The sequence below is a fragment of the Anomaloglossus baeobatrachus genome, chromosome 4, assembly GCF_048569485.1.
Source record: "Anomaloglossus baeobatrachus isolate aAnoBae1 chromosome 4, aAnoBae1.hap1, whole genome shotgun sequence".
NCBI classification, from domain to species: Eukaryota; Metazoa; Chordata; class Amphibia; order Anura; family Aromobatidae; genus Anomaloglossus; species Anomaloglossus baeobatrachus.
In genome coordinates, this window is record NC_134356.1 from 365,877,069 (window position 1) to 365,900,363 (window position 23,295).

Genomic DNA, 23,295 nt, shown 5'->3' on the forward strand with positions numbered 1-23,295 from the left:
AACAGCAATGCAGAGTTGAGCTGTTTTTTTTTTGTTTTTTTTTTCCTGCTTCTGAGAGATAACTAATTTGAAACTGCAGATGCTGTTGTTGACGCACATGAAAGAAGATAATCCTCTGCCATTTGCATCAACAGAGCAGCATTTGCAGTTTTGCATCATTGTTCTGTCAGCAGCAGGTAACAAACACAACACTGCTCTGTCCTGCTCTGCCTGCATTCTGAATGAGTGTAAGGGGTACTTTGCACGCTGCGACATCACAAGGCGATGCTGCGATGCCGAGCGCGATAGTCCCCGCCCCCGTCGCAGCTGCGATATCCTTGTGATAGCTTCCGTAGCGAACATTATCGCTACGGCAGCTTCACATGGACTCGCCTGTCCTGGGATGTCGCTCTGGCCGGCGACCCGCCTCCTTATTAAGGTGGCGGTGCGTACGGCGTCACTGCGACGTCACATGGCAGGCGGCCAATAGGAGCGGAGGGGCGGAGATGAGCGGGATATAAACATCCCGCCCACCTCCTTCCTTCCGCATATCCTACGGAAGCCGCGGTGACGCCGGTAGGAGATGTTCCTCGCTCCTGCGACTTCACACACAGCGACGTGTGCTGCCGCAGGAACGAGGAACAACATCGGACCGTCGCGTCAGCGTAATTATGGATTACGCCGACGCTATACCGATGATACGATTACGACGCTTTTGCGCTCGTTAATCATATCATCTAGGCTTTACACACTACAATGTCGCCTGCGATGCCGGATGTGCGTCACTTTCAATTTGACCCCACCGACATCGCATCTGCGATGTCGTAGTGTGCAAAGCCCGCTTAAAGCCTAGGACACACGACGAGTAAAATTTGACTAGTGGAATGCTCTAAAAAAAAAAAAAAAAAAAAAAATCATATTTCACTCGTACCAATGTTACTCTGAGATACTCTGAGATTTTTTTTCTCATCCCTAATTGGACCGAAAAAACAATCGCAGCATGCTGCAATTGTCAGCATGAGACGTGTCACTCGCAATTATACATGTCTATGGGTGCAAGTGAAACATCGGACTGCACTCGGGTGACATCCAAGTGCAGTGCAATTTATGCACAGGCTGACAATGGAGGTGATGAAGAGATTAATTCCTCTCCTTCACAGCTGTGATCAGATCGCAAGATCAGATCACAGTTGCATGACACTCAGCTCACACTCGCAGCAGAACAGAAGCGGAGCCTCCTTAACATATCACATCTGTTGCTTTGCATCATATGCCATGCGCGTGTTTGGCCTTACCGTAAGAGAGTTAAGCTCTTAAAGAAACCAGCTAACAATAATATAGAAACACACAAACCGCTATATTAATGATGACAGAACGTAAAATTGGCTAGGCTGGGTACTGTATTGGAGGAAACCGTGTACAGAAGTATAGTGTATTATAAAGGGTAGAATACACTCTGTCAGTGATGGAAGCAAGCTGATAGTCCATCATGCATAGTGGATTGTCTGTGACCACTGGAACTACAGCAGGATGCTTCCAGTTTCAACCGGAGAGTAAATAGACCCTTAAAGACCAGCTTTTGAGAAGGGATCTGTACAGTATTATAAGACGACGTTGTGATTTTGTGAATAACCCTGTAAATCCATATTGATCAGTCATTTTAGTGATGAGAAAGTGTGTGGGTACACTCTTTACCGTTACCGTGTTGGCTACTGACATTACTGTGATTTGCTGGCCGCATTGCGTCATCGGGTTTTACATAACAACCGATGATACTATGCTCTGCCCACCTATGTATTTGGCACTGCCTGTAGTAGGGCAGAGCGAAGTGCACTTGCACGAGCCAGCAATGTCTGAGAGTGGCTGATGTAGTTGATCCCAGTGCAGTCTATCCCCCAGATATTTTCCAAGCTAAAATAAATAAAGTCAATGTGAACAAGGTCCCAGCTCATATGGGCTGCATCCAAGAGTTCTTAAACTGATTATCCAATTTTGGGATGAAGGTCAGCAGTCACTCTGTGTGACTGCAAGCTTCTGAGTCCTCACAGAATACAGATGTCATGCTGTCAATATCCTTCAATGCCGATGACGACCGTGGACAGTCGTGATTGCAAGTATGGAGCTACTCCACCTCACTCAATTTACTTGTATTGAGCAAGGCCAAAAACATCTACTCATAATGTGGCCAGACGTATGCAAATTGTATATGGTGAATTCTGACAGTGTGAGTTGTGCTTGCTGGGAGGATTCAGAAGTCTGCAGTCACTTGTAGTGACCACAGACTTTCATCCCAAACTTGGATATCCCTTTCAAAGAACAGTTCAATTGTTATTGGGCCCCTGTTCATAATTTTTAGATTTTCTCTAGTGACTGGTACAGTGCCAGGGGACTGGCTAATCCTAATGTGCTGTCCAGTTTCAAAAAGGCCTCTAGGTCTTGCCCAATTAATTATAAACCAGTACGCCTAAATGAAATCTGTGACCAAGTTTTTTGCCATGTAATCTGAGAACAGCATAATATAGAGACAGAGGCCCTGATTCCAGCAATGTCACTTACAGGTCTGCATGCTGTCCTTTTTTAGAAAATCACTATATTCTCTGCTTCCAATTTAGAAGTTCTCAGAATGCAGAGTTCTGCATAACACTGATTGTCAGCTTTCTGTGTGCACACTGCATAGGAAGATGGCTGCTTATCAGTGGTGAGAACAGAGTTAAGGCCCAGTCACACTAAACAACTTACCAGCGATCCCAACAACGATACAACCTGATAGGGATCGCTGGTAAGTTGCTAGTGAGATGTCACACTAAGCGATGCTCCAGCGATCCCACCAGCAACCTGACCTGGCAGGGATCGCTGGAGCGTCGTGGAAGCATGCTGCGCTTGGTAACTAAGGTAAATATCGGGTAACCAACCCGATATTTACCTTGGTTACCAGCGCACACCGCTTAGCGCTGGCTCCCTGCACACCTACCCACAGTACACATCGGGTTAATTACCCGATGTGTACTGCAGCTACATATGCAGAGAGCATGGAGCTGCGCACACTGCTTAGCGCTGGCTCCCTGCTCTCCTAGCTACAGTACACATGGGGTTAATTACCCGATGTGTATTGCAGCTACATGTGCAGAGAGCAGGGAGCCGCGCACACTGCTTAGCTCTGGCTCCCTGCACTCATAGCTACAGTACACATCGGGTTAATTACCCGATGTGTACTGCAGCTACATGTGCACAGAGCCGGAGCCGGCACTGACAGCTGAGAGTGGCGGACGCTGGTAACGAAGGTAAATATCGGGTAACCAAGGTAAGGGCTTTTTGGTTACCCGCTGTTTACCGTGGTTACCAGCGTCCGCAGAAGCCGCCTCCTGCTGCCTGCACATTCAGTTGTTGCTCTCTCGCTGTCACACACAGCGATCTGTGCTTCACAGCGGGAGAGCAACAACTAAAAAATGGCCCAGGACATTCAGCAACAACCAACGACCTCACAGCAGGGGCCAGGTTGTTGCCGGATGTCACACTAAGCAATATCGCTAGCAAGTTGTGCATCAGCAGCGATATTGCTAGCGATGTTGCTTAGTGTGACGGTACCTTTACACAGAGCAGGAGACAAAATACACAAGACAATCGTCTATTGATAATCTCCTCTTGATAAAACTTTGATATCACTGGAATCAGGGGATCTCTCTACATCAGAGTTCCCTAACTCCAGTCCTCGAGGGCCGCCAACAGTGCATGTTTTCAGGATTTCTTTAGCATTGCATGGGTGTTGGAATCATCAACTGTGCAGGTGATTAAATTATCACATGTGCAATACTAAGGAAATCCTGAAAACATGCTCTGTTGGCAGCTCTTGAGGACTAGAATTGGGGACCCATGCTCTACATCATGCTTCTTTTAGATTACGGCATATAACAAAAACCTGCTGACAGATTCCGTTTAACATCCATTGTGAGAAAAATGTTTGATGGACTTCTATGGAACTATATGTAGTAATGTGATCTTTGACACTGTCCCACCTAGACATTTTATGAACCTTTAGAAAGAAGGCAAGGTTTGTAATTGGATTAAAAAATGCCTGAAAGGTCACATCTACAGAGCACAGGTGAACAGTTACTGCTCTGACTGCTGTCCACTTAGAAGTGGATTACCCCAAGGGTCAGTGCTGGGCAGAAGACAAGATTAATAGTTTTGTTTCTATTTTTGCAGATGACACCAAGCTGTGTAGTGCAAACTTTGGAAAATGTTAAGGTACAAGCTGACTAGGAAAAACTGAGCATTTCGGCATTCACTTCGCAAATGAGATTGAATGTGGATAAATGTTACGTTTTGCAACCAGCAAAACACCTTAGAACCTTTGATGCACATGTTTTAAGGGTAAAAACCTGGAGTCACTTATAAAGAGGCTTCTGGATGTACTTGTAGGTCACAGACTAAATAACAGCATGCAGTGTCTCTCAGCGGCTTCTAATACCAGCAGTTGGTGCTGCTCCACTGTTTTCGGAGCGTTTTTTCTTCTGTGCTGCGCTGTTACAAACTTCTTCCCATGGTAATGTGCAAATTTCTCTCCAACCAACTGGGCGTATACCTCAGAACTTCAGAGGGTTTGCTTTTTTACTCCCCTGATACTAGCCAATAAAAAGGCAGTGAATTCCTTTGGTATACTCCCATTTGGTTGAAGGGAAAATTTTCACCATTATTACCATGGGAGGTAACACGGTGGAACAACAACAATTGAAAGAGGTGCTCGGTTTAAATAAATAATAAAAAAAAAATAATAAAAACAAATCCTAGTTACGCTTTTCATTGAGGACTAAACAGGCCTGGTCGTTACGTGGTAATGTGTCCATGAACATTTCTAAAGTAAATACACTGAAGTAAAGTAACTGGATGTGATATTCTCAGTGATCTAAAAGGTTCTTGTTTTCATTTTCTTCACATATAACATCAGAAAGAGTCCAGCGCCCCAACAGGATGTACTGGAGACTCGGTATCTACCTAAATTGGTCTCCCGAAGCCTACTGTTTGGTGGAATCAACAAGCCTGCCCGGCAGCCCAAATAGCTTCTTGAAAATAACAGTTCCATCTTGTAGGAAAGGTAAATTATATATTTTTTATGTTATTTAGGAGACCCCACACTTGCCAGGCGTTAACATACAGAATTCAAGGTTAGCAAAGTAATTTAATGATGTATCCTTCGTATGTAATACAAAAGATATCCTGAATTATACGCACAAAGTTTACATCTCATTACTCTAATTATGGGCTTGGATATTACCTAGTGTCTAAGCTTGTAAATGGAGCAATATGTGAACTTTGTGAGTAAATATAGGAGATGTAAAATCAATGTTCACTCAGATGTTGAAGCAGTAAATGATCTGTTCATATACATGCGCTAGGAGCCAATACTTCTGTATTTTTGACCCCAAGAGTAGCAAAGCTGTATTTGTATTCTTGCCATCAAAAATACTGGATCCATATAGACCCCATTCAGTGATTTGTGTCAGTAAACATTTGGATCCATCGAACAATTGGTTAATGTAGGGGTCTCAAACACAAGGCTTGGAGCGGTGCTTGCCATCGGCTGCCCAATGGGTATGGGGGCTCCTGAGATATCCTGAAGATAGCAGAGAGCAGGTTGAAGAGGAGTCTGCTAGTGCTCCATAATGACTTAACGCTAGAGCAATGTCAGAGCAGAGGCGTCTCTTTCCCGCACTGCTGGATCCCTAATGGTTGGTAAAAATATAAAGGTTTTTTTTTTTTTTTTAATCTTTTTTTTTTTTTAAATCAGATCTTTTTTTTATTAAATCATTAGGGATCAATACAGAGAGTATTTCACTTTTCATATAACTGATAACAATAAACAGATAAACACATGTGATTTATAAATCAGGTTCTTTCTCTGCATGTATGTAAATATAATAGAGTTCTCAAATCATAATTATATTATATAGCTTGAGCCTACAAACCTCGTGGCTCTACAAATAAACAAAACTTAAATTATGCAATAATGCCTCAGACTAACAGGAACACCTCCTCCATCAGCCGTGTTGCTCCACATCATATTGCTATACTCTCCCGCCCCTCCCTCTCCGTGCAGTCATCCATGAAACCGTTCCAGTCCTCTCTCACCTCTTCATTCAAAGTCCATTTCGCCACAGAAAAAAACTAGTTTTAATTCCCTTCCTCACACATGCCATCACTGCAGGCACAACAGTAACCGGTCCAGCATTGCATCCCGAACCAGTGCACTAGAGGGTAGGCCCGGCAACTCCATCCATGGCCGCCAAATGTTGTAAAACTTTTTTTTTTTTTTTTTTTTAATCTATTCTCAACATCTATGTACATGTGCTGCACAGTGGGGGGGGGGGTGACTTCCCACAAACCACAGTACATGTACAAGCAGAGCTAGTGCCAGGACCGAATGGGGGTTGTCACAGTCTAGGGTCAGTTGTGGACTTCCCTTGTAAGGGCGGGAGCTATATGGTTGAGGGACAGTGCGTTACTAGGAAGCAAGGCCCCGCTCCTGACCCATTTTCTTTTGACCGGAGTGGACACTGGCAGGATGGACATTGATGGCTGAACTGAGATCATTACTTAGTTAAATATTTTGGGGTTGATGATATCCCTAATTTGGGTTTGTCCTGCATATAACCATTGTTTGGTACCTGTCCCTGTTGCTATGCTTTTCATTCCCCGCTGGGTTGGAAAGTAGGTGTTACCCGGGAATATATTTTCTTGGTCCATGGGTCACCTGAGGTACACTGTAATTTGACAGTGTTTTTATACACGGGCACATGTTTGTTTTATGTGTTTTATCTAATCGTATTAAAGGTTAAGTTTTAATCACCTCATTGCCATATTCACTTTCCTATGTAAGTGGGTAAAATAAATACATACTCATAACAATGTTTCTCTTAGGATGCATTCTGCTGGGACAGGTTGTAGATCATATTGATTCACTAATGGAGGAATGGTTTCCCGGTTTGTTGGACACTGATATTTCAGGTGAAGGAGAAACATTGTTAAAAAAGTGGGTTCTGTACAGCTTTGATGATGGTCAAGAGCACAAGAAAATTCTACTATCTGATCTGCTGGTAAAAGCAGAAGAAGGTAAGCTTTACATGGATATCTAATACAGCTGAATGTCTTTTATTTTTTTTATTTTTTGCAACATAGTGTGTAACCTCATAGTGCTGAGTCTTCTCTAATGGATTCCAAGACAGCCACTACATACTAAAATAGCACAACAGGAGGACGTGATGTATTATCAGGAATCTGTGGGACACTTGACAAAACTGAGACTAGGCCAACCTTTTCTCAGTGTCCTCCTTCCGTCTGTATGCTCCAAGGCTCCATTTTCCCTGATAGCAGTAGACAACTCATCACTTCTTTTACTTCCCAATATCCTCTTTATATTGATCACCCAAATGTTTCTGTTCCCAGTTTCTTTGTGGTCCTGATTCTTGATTAACCATTTTTTCTTTCTCCTGATTGTTTTCCTACTGGGGTTATCCACTAGTTGGACATCCTTTTCTTAAACATTATTTTCCACCATGTGAAATAAAAATAACAGTCAATCACTTCCCGCACAAGGGCTATTCCAGCAATGTCGGCGTCGTGTCTTCTAGGGCTCACGTGGCATTTTGCCATATGAGCACTGCAGCCAATCATGGACTGCAGTTCTCACACTTCTTCTGGCATCCAAAGGAAGTGTGAGCAGTGAGCAATGTGTCCATTTTTAACAGCTGACTGCAGTGCTCACATGGCATAATAATGTCACATCATGCCTGGGAGACCCAGTGCCAACATGACTGGAATCTAGCTAGTGTAGGAGGTGACTGTGGTGTTTTTATTTCACACTGGGGAATATTGTATTTAAGAAAGGGTTGTCTTAGTAGTAGCCTTTGGATTTTTCTCTGTTACAATTTACTTACCTTACTTAAATATCTCAACAAGAAGCCACTATCACTCTCCCAACAAATGTGACGCGTGGAGGGAATGTTTTGACTTGCCATCACATTTAACTCTTATAACATTTTTACCACCTATTGCTATGGCACTCCTCGGCCGTCATTTTGCCAGCTGCCAAGAATATTCCTTTACTTGACGTGCCTTCAATTGCTTGTTGTTGTATCTGCCCCTTTATCTTTCTCTGGAGAGGGCTCAGCTAAAATATCTATTGAACATCTTACATTTATCTGTAACATATGGTATATTTTTCAAGGTAATTATATCACAATTATGGTATCATTTGGGGCTCCCTGAATAAAAAAGACCTCTTGCACCATATTTATTATGTTATAGACACTTTTTATCCAACATAGCGGTATAGTCTTGCTGTAAAATTGCATGGGCTAACATAGAGCAGTATGAGTAAAGGTCCAGTCACACTAAGCAACTTACCAGCGATCCCAACAACGATAGGGATCGCTGGTAAGTTGCTAGGAGGTTGCTGGTGAGATGTCACACTGCGACGCTCCAGCGATCCCACCAGCAACCTGACCTGGCAGGGATCGCTGGAGCGTCGCTACACAAGTTGCTGGTGAGCTCACCAGCAACCAGTGACAAGCCCCCAGCGCCGCGTGGAAGATGCTGCGCTTGGTAACTAAGGTAAATATCGGGTAACCAACCCGATATTTACCTTGGTTACCACGCACGGAGCTACACGTGCAGAGAGCAGGGAGCAGCGCACACTGAGCGCTGGCTCCCTGATCTCCTAGTTACAGCACACATCGGGTTAATTACCCGATGTGTGCTGCAGCTACATGTGCACAGAGCAGGGAGCAGCGCACAATGCTTAGCGCTGGCTCCTTGCTCTCCTAGTTACAGCACACATCGGGTTAATTAACCCGATGTGTGCTGCAGCTAAATGTGCACAGAGCAGGGAGCAGCGCACACTGCTTAGCGCTGGCTCCTTGCTCTCCTAGTTACAGCACACATCGGGTTAATTAACCCGATGTGTGCTGCAGCTACATGTGCACATAGCAGGAGCCGGCACTGACAGTGAGAGCGGAGGAGGCTGGTATCAAAGGTAAATATCGGGTAACCAAGTACAGGGCTTCTTGGTTACCCGATGTTTACATTGGTTACCAGCCTCCGCAGAAGCCGGCTCCTGCTGCCTGCACATTTAGTTGTTGCTGTCTCGCTGTCACACACAGCGATCTGTGCTTGACAGCGGGACAGCAACAACTAAAAAATGGCCCAGGACATTCAGCAACAACCAACGACCTCACAGCAGGGGCCAGGTTGTTGCTGGATGTCACACACAGCAACATCGCTAGCAACATCACAAAAGTTGTTCGTTAGCAGCGATGTTGCTAGCGATGTTGCTTAGTGTGACGGGGCCTTAAGAATAGCTTCAAAGTTTTTGTCTTAAATTTCTGTTAGCATAAGATAAGGAATAGTGATATCTTTAGACTAGATAGTCTTGAAATGCTGAATTATAAGACCCAAGTTTGCACTTTCTATGAATTAGAACGTATTGATATATCTATTGTCAAAAATGAATTATCACTGACTGGATGCTTTCCCAAAAACACATTGTTTTGTTAGCAGGATTTTCCGTAGATAGAGATGTTCCAGCCATTGAGACATTGTGCTAACTGGGAAGTGTCTTTTAAGCGCTGCTGACCGGGGCCTTTTCAGGATATCATCTTGTGTATCTATAAGGAACACCTCATTATTCATATGGCGAATATTTTACCATTCAAAAATATTTGGAAGACACTTTTGGCCTTCATCTGCCCTGTGTATTGGTAATTATACCAGTGCAGCTAGATTCCCTGGTAGACCAGGTTGATTAATATTAAACACCGTTGCTCATTTCTGGTGGTGTATGGATATTACCTCTGGTGATGTATGGATATTACCCCTAAACGTCTATTTTCCATTCCTCATGACGGCACCACCAGAGATACAATGGTGCTGTCATGGGCTCTGGAAAATCCCATTTCTGGTAAGTAACTAAGATTTTCTATTTGTACTGATTTATAAATATGAGCACATTTATTCTTTGGTTATTTACTCTCACAAAGCCCGACTAATCAAGACCGACCGGTGTTGTTCACACTGGTCTTGAATAGGGGGTGTGCTGGAGTCAGGTACTTATTCGCCAGAAATCCCACTCCAGTCAGGTTCTGGGATGAGATTTCTGGATAGGAAAGGCCATAGCTCGTTACGAATTAGACACCATGTCCAGTCCTGCTCAAGCTCTGCCAATTTTGTTAAAGCTGTGAGAAACTGCTGTGAAAACGACAAACATCACTCAATCAAGGCTCAATTTAGTTTACACCACAATTCTGACATGAAAGCTTTGAGGACTATCTGCGCTTCTGATTTCTTTGTGATTTTTACAATGCATTACTTTCTATAGCGTTATGTTAAAGACTTTGCAATCTCTTAGCCATATTTGCATTGATAATAATTACTACAGTACAGTTTCTTCAGATGAGTTTTAAAAGTATGGCAAATGTTTCTTACCTACAGGTGACTTGTTAATGAATCCAGAAGATCCAAGATCTACTATTCCTATCTCCCAAATTGCCCCTGATATTGTTCTAGCTGACTTGCCAAGAAATATTATGCTAAATAACGAGGAGCTAGAATTTGACCAGTCTCCCGAGTACTTACTGGGTATGTACTTTATTGCTAAATATTATCCTCATCATTATCATCTTCAACTTTACATTCGAATATAAGAAATCCTAAAAACAACTGTGTTCATTTTTAATGTATGTTATTTTATTTACAAGGTATAATTTCTTAAAAATGTAATCCCGAAGTATGAATTAGGTAAGATCAGCTCCGGAGCACAAACTGCAACTGGAACAATAGAAATTGTATTTAAACTAAGAAAAGGGAAAGCCCAATAAGTTTAATGACTTGGTCATAGATGCCCCATGAGGAATGAAATCTCCAAAGTCTGGAAGGATCATAACACGTCTGATCATAAAAGCAAAATAAGTTAAATGTTAAAGCAGCAGTCTGGCGGCTGTTCTAGTGGTGCGTGCATGGAGCCAAGTTTTAGTTCACAACTGATTACAAGTCTATGAGAGCCTCATTCTTGCCTCGTTTTGGCTCTCATAGACTTGCATTAAGCGCTTGTAACGTAACTTATGATTTCCAGCTAGTTAGAAGTTGGAAGGAAGAGGCTTTGCTAAAACGTGAAGGGGCATAAGGGTGAATATAAGACCAGGGGCACTGGTTCTTCAAGCTTTTTGTATACATCCAGTCTTTCCGTCCAGTGTGATGTCCGTAGCTAAATCCTAGACTGGAATGTACTAGTTTGTAACTGTTTTGGTATGTAGTTCTACCTCATGAAGTATCTTTGAGTGCTTACAATGGACATACAGTACAGACCAAAAGTTTGGACACACCTCCTCATTCAAAGAGTTTTTTCTTTATTTTCATGACTCTAAAAATTGTAGATTCACATTGAAGGCATCAAAACTATTAATTAAAACATGTGAAATTAAATACTTAAAGTGTGAAACAACTGAAAATATGTCTTATATTCTAGGTTCTTCAAAGTAGCCACCTTTTGCTTTGATTACTACTTTGCACACTCTTGGCATTCTCTTGATGAGCTTCAAGAGGTAGTCTCCAGAAATGGTTTTCCAACAGTCTTGAAGGAGTTCCCAGAGATGCTTAGCACTTGTTGGCCCTTTTGCCTTCACTCTGCGGTCCAGCTCACCCCAAACCATCTCGATTGGGTTCAGGTCTGGTGACTGTGGAGACCAGGTCATCTGGCGTAGCACCCCATCAATCTCCTTCTTATTCAAATAGCCCTTACACAGCCTGGAGGTGTGTTTGGGGTCAATGTCCTGTTGAAAAATAAATGATGGTCCAACTAAAGGCAAACCGGATGGAATAGCATGCCGCTGCAAGATGCTGTGGTAGCCATGCTGGTTCTTTTATGCCTTCAATTTTGAATAAATCACCAACAGTGTCAGCAGCAAAGCACCCCCACACCATCACACCTCCTCCTCCATGCTTCACGGTGGGAACCAGGCATGTAGAGTCCATCCGTTCACCTTTTCTACAAAGACACAGTGGTTGGCTCCAAAGATCTCAAATTTGGACTCATCAGACCAAAGCACAGAATTCCACTGGTCTAATGTCCATTCCTTGTGTTCTTTAGCCCAAACAAGTCTCTTCTGCTTGTTGCCTGTCCTTAGCAGTGGTTTCCTAGCAGCTATTTTACCATGAAGGCCTGCTTCACAAAGTCTCCTCTTAATAGCTGTTCTAGAGGTCAGAAGGTGTGTCCAAACTTTTGGTCTGTTCTGTATACTCTGTCTTGGGTTTTTTTGTCCCATGTTGCAGCTTATCAGGTTTTTTGTTTTCATATATTTGGTTCAGTTTATGGGATTTTTAGACACATCCTATGCATGCAGCAGCTTCAGTTGGGACTTTTGTGGATCGATATGGCTACACATTCTTTAGTTTTATTTATGGTTTATTGGAATTGTTTCTGCTTTATTGCCAAATTCCCTATAGTGGGACCTTTATCTGCCATGTAGTTTAATACTTATCATAGGATCCAATTCTAAAGATTTATTGAATTAAGATTGTGTGGCCAAAATCCTGTCCCAAAACTGAATTAACTTTGAAACCCTCCATAATAAATGCATGAAATTAGCATGATGCCTAAGGCATTTTGGATACTGTGAATCTTGCCCCTCCTTTCCATCTTGAGCAAGTTTTTACGTATATCTCAGAAATGTGAACTATGAAGTGAAGAATTGCGATTGCAAATATCCATCAATTCTGATTGTAGCTATTTGGATAACAGAATAGAATAATGATATTGAGCTTCTTAAATTTCACCAACACTCTCCGGTCTCCTTATGCAAACACTTATGCTGATAATCATGCATATTATATCTAACCCCGATGATATAATACAATATACAATGTCCTTTTCTTGGCCTTGGTATGCTTTTAATTCTGATAATATCTCAGATTCTTTTATTATTATTCTATTTTTTTTTTGGTACTTAGTAAAACATAAAACAAACCAAGTTGGTTTGTCTATAATCAATAGTGACCAGCAGAGTTACCAGTGGAGTGATCTAATTAAAAAGAAATGCAAAACATGCACTTAAATAGTAATGGCAACAGAAAGTTATAACTCTTGGAAGTCTATGAGAAGGAATAATAGGGCATATAACTTTACCAGTTTAGAAGTCACCACATTACTTATACCTTTTATCAATCACTGAATAGACGATATGTATCAGTTGTACATATCTAAGCCGGTCACGATCTCAAAGGCCATGTTCATCTCGTAACATTCAAAGTCATCCATGACACTTGGCTCACTCTGGCAGCACAGCGGGAGTCGAGTGTCATGCGAGGGTCATGCGACTGTGGTCCGATCGTGCGATCAGACCACAGCTGCGGAGGGGGGGGGGGCCGTTGCTGAAAAGGAGAGGGCTGGCGCTTCAAAGGGGAGGGCTGTCACTGCAGAGGAGAGGGAGGGATTTATCTCCCTATCTCCTACGTTGCGGCTATTGCGATTCTTGCCCTGCACTCGCATTACACCTCTGTAACGCGAGTAGTACGATGTTTCTCTCGCCCCCATAGACTTCAATGGGCGCAAGTGAAATAGGATCCCATTACACCCGCAGCATGTGGTGACGGTTTTCTTGGTCCGATTAGGGCTGAAAGAAAAATTGCTCGTGTGCTGCCCCGAGTGAAATGTAATTTTTTTTTTTTTAATTTTATTTTTTTATTTATTTTATCGCATTCCAGTCGCATCGTTTTTTTTCGCCATCTGTCCTAGGCCTTATTCCATGAATAAACCTATCTAACACCACAGCCTGTTGCCTCCAATGTAACGTCCCTTCCAATTCTTCAGTTGATCCATATGATTCTTCCGGCTTTCGACTCCAGTATCTTCCCTTTTCATGGCAATGCACGTCAACTCCTAGATTAGACACTGATCTGGTAGGCCACAGATTCACATATTCATATTACAGTAACTGTGTATTTCAGGTGACGGTGGCTTTGGAGCAGTCTATAGAGCTGTGTATAAAGGTAAAGATGTGGCAGTGAAAATTTTCAACAAATACACTTCCCCAAGGCTTTTAAGACAGGTAAGGAACCTAAATCAAGCAAGTCTGTCATTATAATCCTCATTGTCTATTCATCCTCCAACATTACTATCAGAATAATATGGATTGCAAGCATTTTCTTCATTTTGTTTTGTAAAATATAGTAACTTCATGGCATTGTCATTATAGAGAATCTGTCACCTGAATAATGCTGTCCATCATGATTCATTTGGGAAGCATGATTCAGACCATTACTTCAAGATTACAGCCAGGTATTTTTTCTCAGAAAAGCTCCAGTGTTTTCAGAGAAAACTTACTTTAAGGATCCCAGCACTGCTGCAGCATTAGTCAGGTGACAATTCACTTTAAAGGGAATCTGTTAGCAGGTTTTTGTATTTCGGCTGAGAGTAGCATATTGGCCATGGGATTTTGACACAAGGAATGTGTCGTTTATTTGGCTGCGTGTTGTAGTTTCAACACTATGTATTTTATCAGCATGAGATTATTACCGCCCCACTACATCTTACTGACCAGATGATCTGTGTAACCCCACCCCCTAACACTGATTGGCAGCTTGCTAACAATGCACAGTGTACACAGGAAGCTGCCAGCCAGGGATGTGTGGAGTTATCCACAGAGCAGGAGACTTAGCTCTATTATACAATATATACGTCAGAGAAACAAGGATTCTATCAAAATTGTACCATGCAGTCCAGTAAGTAACATCACTGGAATCAGGCTTGCTTGCCCTATGGTATGCTGCTCTCCAGATTATGCAGCAAAAACCTGCTGTCAAATCCCTTTTAATAATATGTAATATGTAGATATTCCAGCATATTCATAATACAGTACTGTCTTAGTTTTCTTCCCCTGCACAAGGATTACTACAATTTTCTGTAGAAAAAAAACATAATTCCTTATGAATGCATAGTACTGTATTTTTGTGCATTCCCAGCAAATGTGAGTCACATAGTTTGGGTCAGTATTTTACTCTAAGACAGGGAGCGAACCTATTTACTGACGGGGGCCATTTGGAATTTTCTACCAATCTTCGGGGGTCGCACAAACTTATCAACTTAAAAATTACCCTGCTATATTTCGTCAAACAATTAACTTACTATGGCGACTGGAGCTTCTTGGTTTTTGGTGTGGCTGTAATATTAGGTGATATAGGTCTTGTTGCTTCTCAGAACTGCTTTTCCAGGTTTCTGTCAGCCGGGACTGCTGTATACACATCACAAAGGAGGCACTGAGGGCATAAACATCACAGACACTGGGAGCATATACATCACAGAAGATTTTGAGGACATACATCACAGGAGATGCTAAGGACATATACATCACAGGAGACATTGAGAGCATACACATCACTGGGAAGGGCTGGAAAGACTAGACATCACTGGAGAGGGCTAGGAGGACTATACAACACTGAGGAGGGTTGGGAGGACTATACAACACTGGGGAGGGCTGGGAAGACTATACAACGCTAGGGAGGGCTGGGAGAACGATACAGTACTAGGGAGAGCTGTGAAAAATATACAACACTGGTGAGGGCTGGGAGGACTACAAACACTGGGGAGGGCTGGGAGGACAATACAACACTGGGGAGGACTGGGAGAACTATACAATACTAGGGAGAACTGTGAGAAATATACAACACTGGTGTGAGCTGGGAAGAATATACATCACCTGGGAGGGCAGCCCTGGGGAGGCTGCAGAGGCACAGGCAGCCCTGGGGGGGAAGGCAGCTGTGAGGAGGCTGCAGAGGCAACCCTAGGAGGCACAGGCAGCTGTGGAGAGGCTGCAGAGGCACAGGCATCCCTAGGGGGCACATGCAGCTGTGGGGAGGCCGCTGAGGCAAAGGCAGGCCTGGGGGGCACAGGCTGCCGTGGGGAGGCCGGAGGAGCACAGGCTGCCGTGGGGAGGCCGGAGGAGCACAGGCTGCCGTGGGGAGGCCGAAGGCTGCTGTGGGTGGGCTGTCGTGGGAATGCCCGAGAAGCACAGGCTACCGTGGGGATGCTGCAGGAAGCACATGCTGCCGTGGGGACTCGCAGTGGCACACACAGGTCTTTTGGACGCAGGAGGGGCACACAGGCATGGGAGCAGAAACAAACCTGTGGGACACTGAGGCAGCAGCTCCTCTTCTGTGGAACGAGAGCGAATTGCGCGCTTACTCCGCCCACAAAGTACATTCTCACACTAGCATTGGCTAGCGTAAGTACAGTTAGGTCCAGAAATATTTGGACAGTGACACAATTTTCGCGAGTTGGGCTCTGCATGCCACCACATTGGATTTGAAATGAAACCTCTACAACAGAATTCAAGTGCAGATTGTAACGTTTAATTTGAAGGTTTGAACAAAAATATCTGATAGAAATTGTAGGAATTGTACACATTTCTTTACAAACACTCCACATTTTAGGAGGTCAAAAGTAATTGGACAAATAAACCAAACCCAAACAAAATATTTTTATTTTCAATATTTTGTTGCGAATCCTTTGGAGGCAATCACTGCCTTAAGTCTGGAACCCATGGACATCACCAAACGCTGGGTTTCCTCCTTCTTAATGCTTTGCCAGGCCTTTACAGCCGCAGCCTTCAGGTCTTGCTTGTTTGTGGGTCTTTCCGTCTTAAGTCTGGATTTGAGCAAGGGAAATGCATGCTCAATTGGGTTAAGATCTGGTGATTGACTTGGCCATTGCAGAATGTTCCACTTTTTTGCACTCATGAACTCCTGGGTAGCTTTGGCTGTATGCTTGGGGTCATTGTCCATCTGTACTATGAAGCCCCGTCCGATCAACTTTGCGGCATTTGGCTGAATCTGGGCTGAAAGTATATCCCGGTACACTTCAGAATTCATCTGGCTACTCTTGTCTGCTGTTATGTCATCAATAAACACAAGTGACCCAGTGCCATTGAAAGCCATGCATGCCCATGCCATCACGTTGCCTCCACCATGTTTTACAGAGGATGTGATGTGCCTTGGATCATGTGCCGTTCCCTTTCTTCTCCAAACTTTTTTCTTCCCATCATTCTGGTACAGGTTGATCTTTGTCTCATCTGTCCATAGAATACTTTTCCAGAACTGAGCTGGCTTCATGAGGTGTTTTTCAGCAAATTTAACTCTGGCCTGTCTATTTTTGGAATTGATAAATGGTTTGCATCTAGATGTGAACCCTTTGTATTTACTTTCATGGAGTCTTCTCTTTACTGTTGACTTAGAGACAGATACACCTACTTCACTGAGAGTGTTCTGGACTTCAGTTGATGTTGTGAACGGGTTCTTCTTCACCAAAGAAAGTATGTGGCGATCATCCACCACTGTTGTCATCCGTGGACGCCCAGGCCTTTTTGAGTTCCCAAGCTCACCAGTCAATTCCTTTTTTCTCAGAATGTACCAGACTGTTGATTTTGTTACTCCAAGCATGTCTGCTATCTCTCTGATGGATTTTTTTTCTCTTTTTTCAGCCTCAGGATGTTCTGCTTCACCTCAATTGGGAGTTCCTTAGACCGCATGATGTCTGGTCACAGCAACAGCTTCCAAATGCAAAACCACACACCTGTAATCAACCCCAGACCTTTTAACTACTTCATTGATTACAGGTTAACGAGGGAGACGCCTTCAGAGTTAATTGCAGCCCTTAGAGTCCCTTGTCCAATTACTTTTGGTCCCTTGAAAAAGAGGAGGCTATGCATTACAGAGCTATGATTCCTAAACCCTTTCTCCGATTTGGATGTGAAAACTCTCATATTGCAGCTGGGAGTGTGCACTTTCAGCCCATATTATATATATAATTGTATTTCTGAACATGTTTTTGTAAACAGCTAAAATAACAAAACTTGTGTCACTGTCCAAATATTTCTGGACCTAACTGTACATAAGCCTCACAGGGTTTAAAGGGCCAGCAGCAAGCAAGATGCGGCTGCCGCCAGAGCACTGCGGTCTCTAGAATCTGCCCGGGGGCTGCAGAACAGGTTATTGTATTCAGCCCGTGGACCGAAGGTTCCCCACCCCTGCTCTAAGGGCTTGCTCACATTTGGGGTTTTAATTGGATGAGTGTAATATGAGAATCTTGCAATGACTAACATTTTGCCCAGTGGAATCTTGCAGGTCAGATTGGTGAGTTTTTCATCAGGTCTAATTGAACAGTATGCTGTGATTGGCATTGTGTCTCGGATCACGTGCACCCATACAAGTCTATGGATGCATGTGAAACATCGGACTGCACTGATTTAATCTGAGTGCTGTCCGATATATGCTGAGATAGGCGATTGAGAGATTAATCTTTCCTTCTCACTTGTGCTTAAATTCTCACATTAGATAAAATCAAATCAAAGTGAATAACACTCGTCTCACACCCACAACAGAGTTTGAGCTAAATGTCATTAGCGTATAGCATTAGATGCTATAAGTTAGTGTGAGCACACCCTATAAATCTTGTGTAAGAATAGAGGACCCAGTGTTTGAGGAATTACAGGATATTCTTCTCCTGACACTGCTGTAGGGCAACATGCCAGCCAATCTTTAGTGATGAAAATGAAGACTGTTTTACAACTCCATGCCTCACACTGAATGTCTGCATGGTCACTAACATTCGAGACAAAAATGTACAATCTATAAAATGTTCTATAACAAAATCGAGAAACATGCAGGTATTGGATCTTCTATGTAGATACTAGCTTGAAGAATGGTTAGTATTGATATTAACAATAATGTAGGCCTACTAAAGTCATACATTCATGTAATATCATTGTCATTCCAGGAACTGACAGTACTTAGTCATCTCCATCACCCAAGCCTAGTGTGTTTACTTGCAGCTGGGGTCCGACCTAGAATGCTTGTGATGGAACTTGCTCCAAAGGGTTCTCTTGATCATCTTCTTCAGCAGGACAGCAGTAGCCTGACTCGAACTCTTCAGCACAGAATAGCTCTGCATGTTGCTGATGGGCTCAGGTAAAAGGGAAAGGAATGTTTCATTTATCAGGGTATCCTCATGTTATTAAATTGCTTTAACTAGACAACCTTGAAACAAGTAAGTTTGCAGTTAACTTGCCTTTTCTATCTGCTCGCCTTCTCCTGCAATGAAAACCTATATTCTACATAGTGTACAGCTTTCTGCCAAGGAAATCGACCACATAAGCCTGGCTGACTGTACACAAAGTACAATGCAGTAGAAGAGTTAATTCCGAACATCCCAGTTAGCTCTCTCCAGCCCATTGATTTCTATAGATCAGTTGCTCCACTCACTCTCTGCTCCTGACAAAGGTGCTCTTATCAGTCCTGTAGCATCACAATCCCCTGGCCCCAGCATTTTCAGTCTCCAGAGCAGTTCTCACTTTTTTTTGACACGTGTGTTTTAAAATGTAGGGATAACAATGTTGCTCCTGACCAGAACTGTAAGGCCTCATTAACACATCAGTATTTTTGATCAGTGTTTCCTCAGTATTTCTGTGCCAAATCCAGGGGTGTCTCCCAAACAGAAAACTGGTGTCAATCTTTCAAATATATTTTTTATCTATAAGTTCCACTCCTGGCTTTGACATAGAAACACTGATTCAAAAATAATGAGGTGTGAATGTGGCCTTACTCAAGTAAGATTGCCTATCACCCAAGTAACAAGAAGACTGTTTAGCTTTGAGCTGCTTTAGAGAAAATTTAAGAAAACCTTTTTAATGATGTTTTTTTTTTTTAATTATGATTTCACTCCTTTTATAGGTCTTCGTGACATATCTTTGACCATATAAATCACACATGTGTTGCCTCAATACCTCCCCCTCATTCTCTGAACAAGTATACATATATACACATTTACTCTACTCAGATAGCAAACAATTATATTAACAAGTAACACCTCTTATATTTTTAAGTTTTGATAATTTTACCTCTGCAGTTCCATTTCTGATGTTTTATTTTAGTTATATTAACTTCTATTTTAATTTACTAATAAAGTGTAGCTTTTTTTTAATGTTGTGACTAAAGATTTTTGTGTATAACTCAGTTATTCTATGAGATTCTCTGCACATAAACACTTTAAACACCCAGCAAATTGAGTATTACCTATGGTTATGCTAATTTAAAGTGAGAATTTTTTTCCCCAGTTTGTCAGATATAATGCATTTGCTTGCTATTGTTTCCTCCAAATTTTTGTTTTATTTTTGTTTACTTAATGTCTCTTTTATCTTATGTCATAGATACCTTCATTCATCAATGATCATTTATCGAGATTTAAAACCCCACAATGTTCTGCTGTTTACATTAAATCCAAGTTGTGAAGTTATTGCCAAGATTGCGGACTATGGCATCGCCCAATACTGTTGCAGAATGGGGATCAAAACTTCAGAAGGCACCCCAGGTGAGAAAGATGCCACTTTATATAAACATTGCTAAAACATAAAGTAATATTCTCAGTGCTTTCTGTATGTGTGTGTATGTGTGTGTATATAATATATTATAATATATATATATATATTAAATGTATGTAATACATGAAATACACAGCCCTATTATGCTCCGCTTTCTTGCACCTTGACAAGTCGGAGGGATGAAAGATTCTAAATTGTTCCATCGTGCAGCAGGACTAGCTTGGCTATCGGTATATACTGGGAAAATCAAATTTCATGGTAAAATTTCAAGCCAGTTATTTACAGGACTACAACAATGATTTATTTTTATAGCATTTTTTAAAAAGCTCCTCTGGTTTATTCGGTGTTATTGTACTGACCAGAAAAGCCACTACTAATGTGTGTTCTGTATTATCTATGTGATTACATTTGTGACACCTATTCCCCACCTTGGGAGGAGGTAAATTATTTAGCTTTGCGCTTCCCTCTACTGCCTTGCTTTGGTATTGCAATTGATTTGAAAGCAAGGAAGTGGCTGTTGGGGGCGGAGCTTGAGGAGGCAGTTGAAAGAAAAACCGGTTAGATGCGATTGAGTTGCTGTGATGCAGGAAAAAAAAACCCCCATGCATTGAGATATGCGGGGAGTGTAATTATCACCCTATTCGGAGCGCCCCGTTTCTGCAACAACAGATTACTGAAAAACGCAGTTAATCCAATTGATAGTGACATCCATCTTCCCAAGGCCGGGATAGGAAAAACGCTTGAATTAGTCCACTGTGTAAGAGATCTCTTTATTTATTGCTATGAAATGACTGTCTATTGGAAATGGAAAAACAACTTTGATTGACTAAAGGTTGGCTACAAGATTTCAGTAAAGTTCCTCATTTACGTTTTTCCAGAATCCTCGGTGTCTGTCTTCCTTCAGCGGCCTTATACCTGGCAGATATCACCACAACTCATAGTCTCCTATCTCTGTTATTATTCTTTTTATAATTTGCCACCTAACCTAGAGATTTGCTGGAGCCATCGGAGCCACCGTGACCTGAACATCCTCTGAGGTAGTAGGCCCGGCTTCTCACAAGGCGGTGCGGCAAATTACATTATGTGATCACATTTCTGACTTGCCAACTCAGACAACGTGTGTCGGGTCACAAATGCGGTCACATTATGCTGGAGCAGCATTGGAAACTGCAAAAAATGGCAACCCGTAAGAACAATTTTTTAAAAATCTCAACAGCGAGGGACTATAATTTTCATGAGCAGTGTAAATATTGTTTTTTTTTTTATTTCATAGGAGTTCATCATTAATCCACCTTAATGATTATATCCGATTTCAGATTAAAGTCATAAAATAGTAGCAGTGTTGAGAAACACTTCTGAAAATGCTGATTGTTGTGAGATACCTGATTACAATATGCATCCAGTTAAAAGCCAAATTTGGGTATCTTATAATAACTGATTGAAGGAATGCCTCACCAGTCCAATATTGATGGCTTATCCTAAAGATGGGCTATGAGTTTTACATTTCCAGAACCCCCCCCCCCCTTTAACTCCATGACACCATTCTTATCATAACCTCTACAGCAGTTATGAGGTCTGTCTCTCTGACGGGTACTCAGTTGGTTGTTGCATGCTCCTGTTTAACCCATTAGAGATTATACTATGGCACTTTTTTTTTTTTTTTCATTCAGTTGCATGACCATAGATCAGTAGAAGATCCCCATGAATATTAAATGGCTGTTGGATTAACAATGCTTTGGCCAATCGTTTCACCACCAGATATCTCTGTTTCTCCTATACAGCAGCACTCATTTGACTGAGCGCTCTTGTGTTCTCTATGAAAACATCAAAAGATATCTCTGCCAGCAGCTTATCTTTGGGACAATAAAGCAATTGGCTGTTTGAAATCGGACATGCCCCATCGGCATCTCTTTTGGCACTCAGTCAGCATCCCTGTACACATTTTTGTGTTAGCCAAACCCATCGATATTGATGGGTACAGCAACCATAAGTCTAAAGGGTAGTTTACACGCTGCGATATTGGTATCGATATCGCTAGCGAGCGTACCCGCCCCTGTCTGTTGTGCATCACGGCCAAATCGCTACCCGTGGCGCACAACATCGCTAACACCCGTCACACGGACTTACCTTCCCTGCAACGTCGCTCTGGCCGGCGATCCGCCTCCTTTCTAAGGGGGCGGTTCGTGCGGCGTCACAGCGACGTCACATGGCAGCCGTCCAATAGCAGAGGAGGGGCGGAGATGAGCGGCCCAAATGCCGCCCAGCTCATTTTTTCCTCATTGCCGGTGGACGGAGGTAAGGACATGTTCGTCGTTCCTGCGGTGTCACACGTAGCGATGTGTGATGCCGCAGGAACGATGAACAACATCGTACCTGCAGCAGCAACGATATTTGGAAAAGGAGCGACATGACAATGAGCAACAATTTTTGACGTTTTTTCGCTCGTTGATCATCGCTCCTTGGTGTCACACGCTGCGATGTCGCTAACGGCGTTGGATGTGCGTCACTAACGACGTGACCCCGACGATATATCGTTAGCGATGTTGCAGCGTGTAAAGCACCCTTTAGGCTATGTGCGCACTAGGTGTTTTTTTTCACACTGTGTTTTTTGTGCGTTTTTGTCCTCAAAAAAACATACAAAAACACACCCACGGCAAAAAAAAACCTGCAGCGTTTTTACCGCGTTTTTGGCTGCATTTTTGTGTACTGCATTCAATGAGTGAAAAACGCAAAATTAATTGACATGCTGCGTTTTTGTGGTCACCACAAAAACGCAGCTCCAAAAAAACGCTGCGTGCGGACAGCACTTCTGAAAACCCATAGACATTGCTGGGGAAGCAATGTCACAGCGTTTTCAGCACAAAAACGCAGTAAAAACGCAGCAAAAACGTCTCTTGTGCAC

The 23,295-nt window shown here is 42.6% G+C and overlaps 1 protein-coding gene across 1 annotated transcript in view; it reads left to right on the plus strand.

The window, feature by feature from the left end:
- The window catches only part of LRRK2 (leucine rich repeat kinase 2), a 200,790-nt gene that overhangs the window by 132,761 nt on the left and 44,734 nt on the right, over positions 1–23,295 (plus strand). The window contains 6 exon segments of the mRNA XM_075345138.1: positions 4,925–5,071; positions 6,895–7,086; positions 10,462–10,608; positions 13,972–14,072; positions 18,794–18,984; positions 20,223–20,383. Coding sequence (XP_075201253.1) covers positions 4,925–5,071; positions 6,895–7,086; positions 10,462–10,608; positions 13,972–14,072; positions 18,794–18,984; positions 20,223–20,383 — 939 coding nt within the window.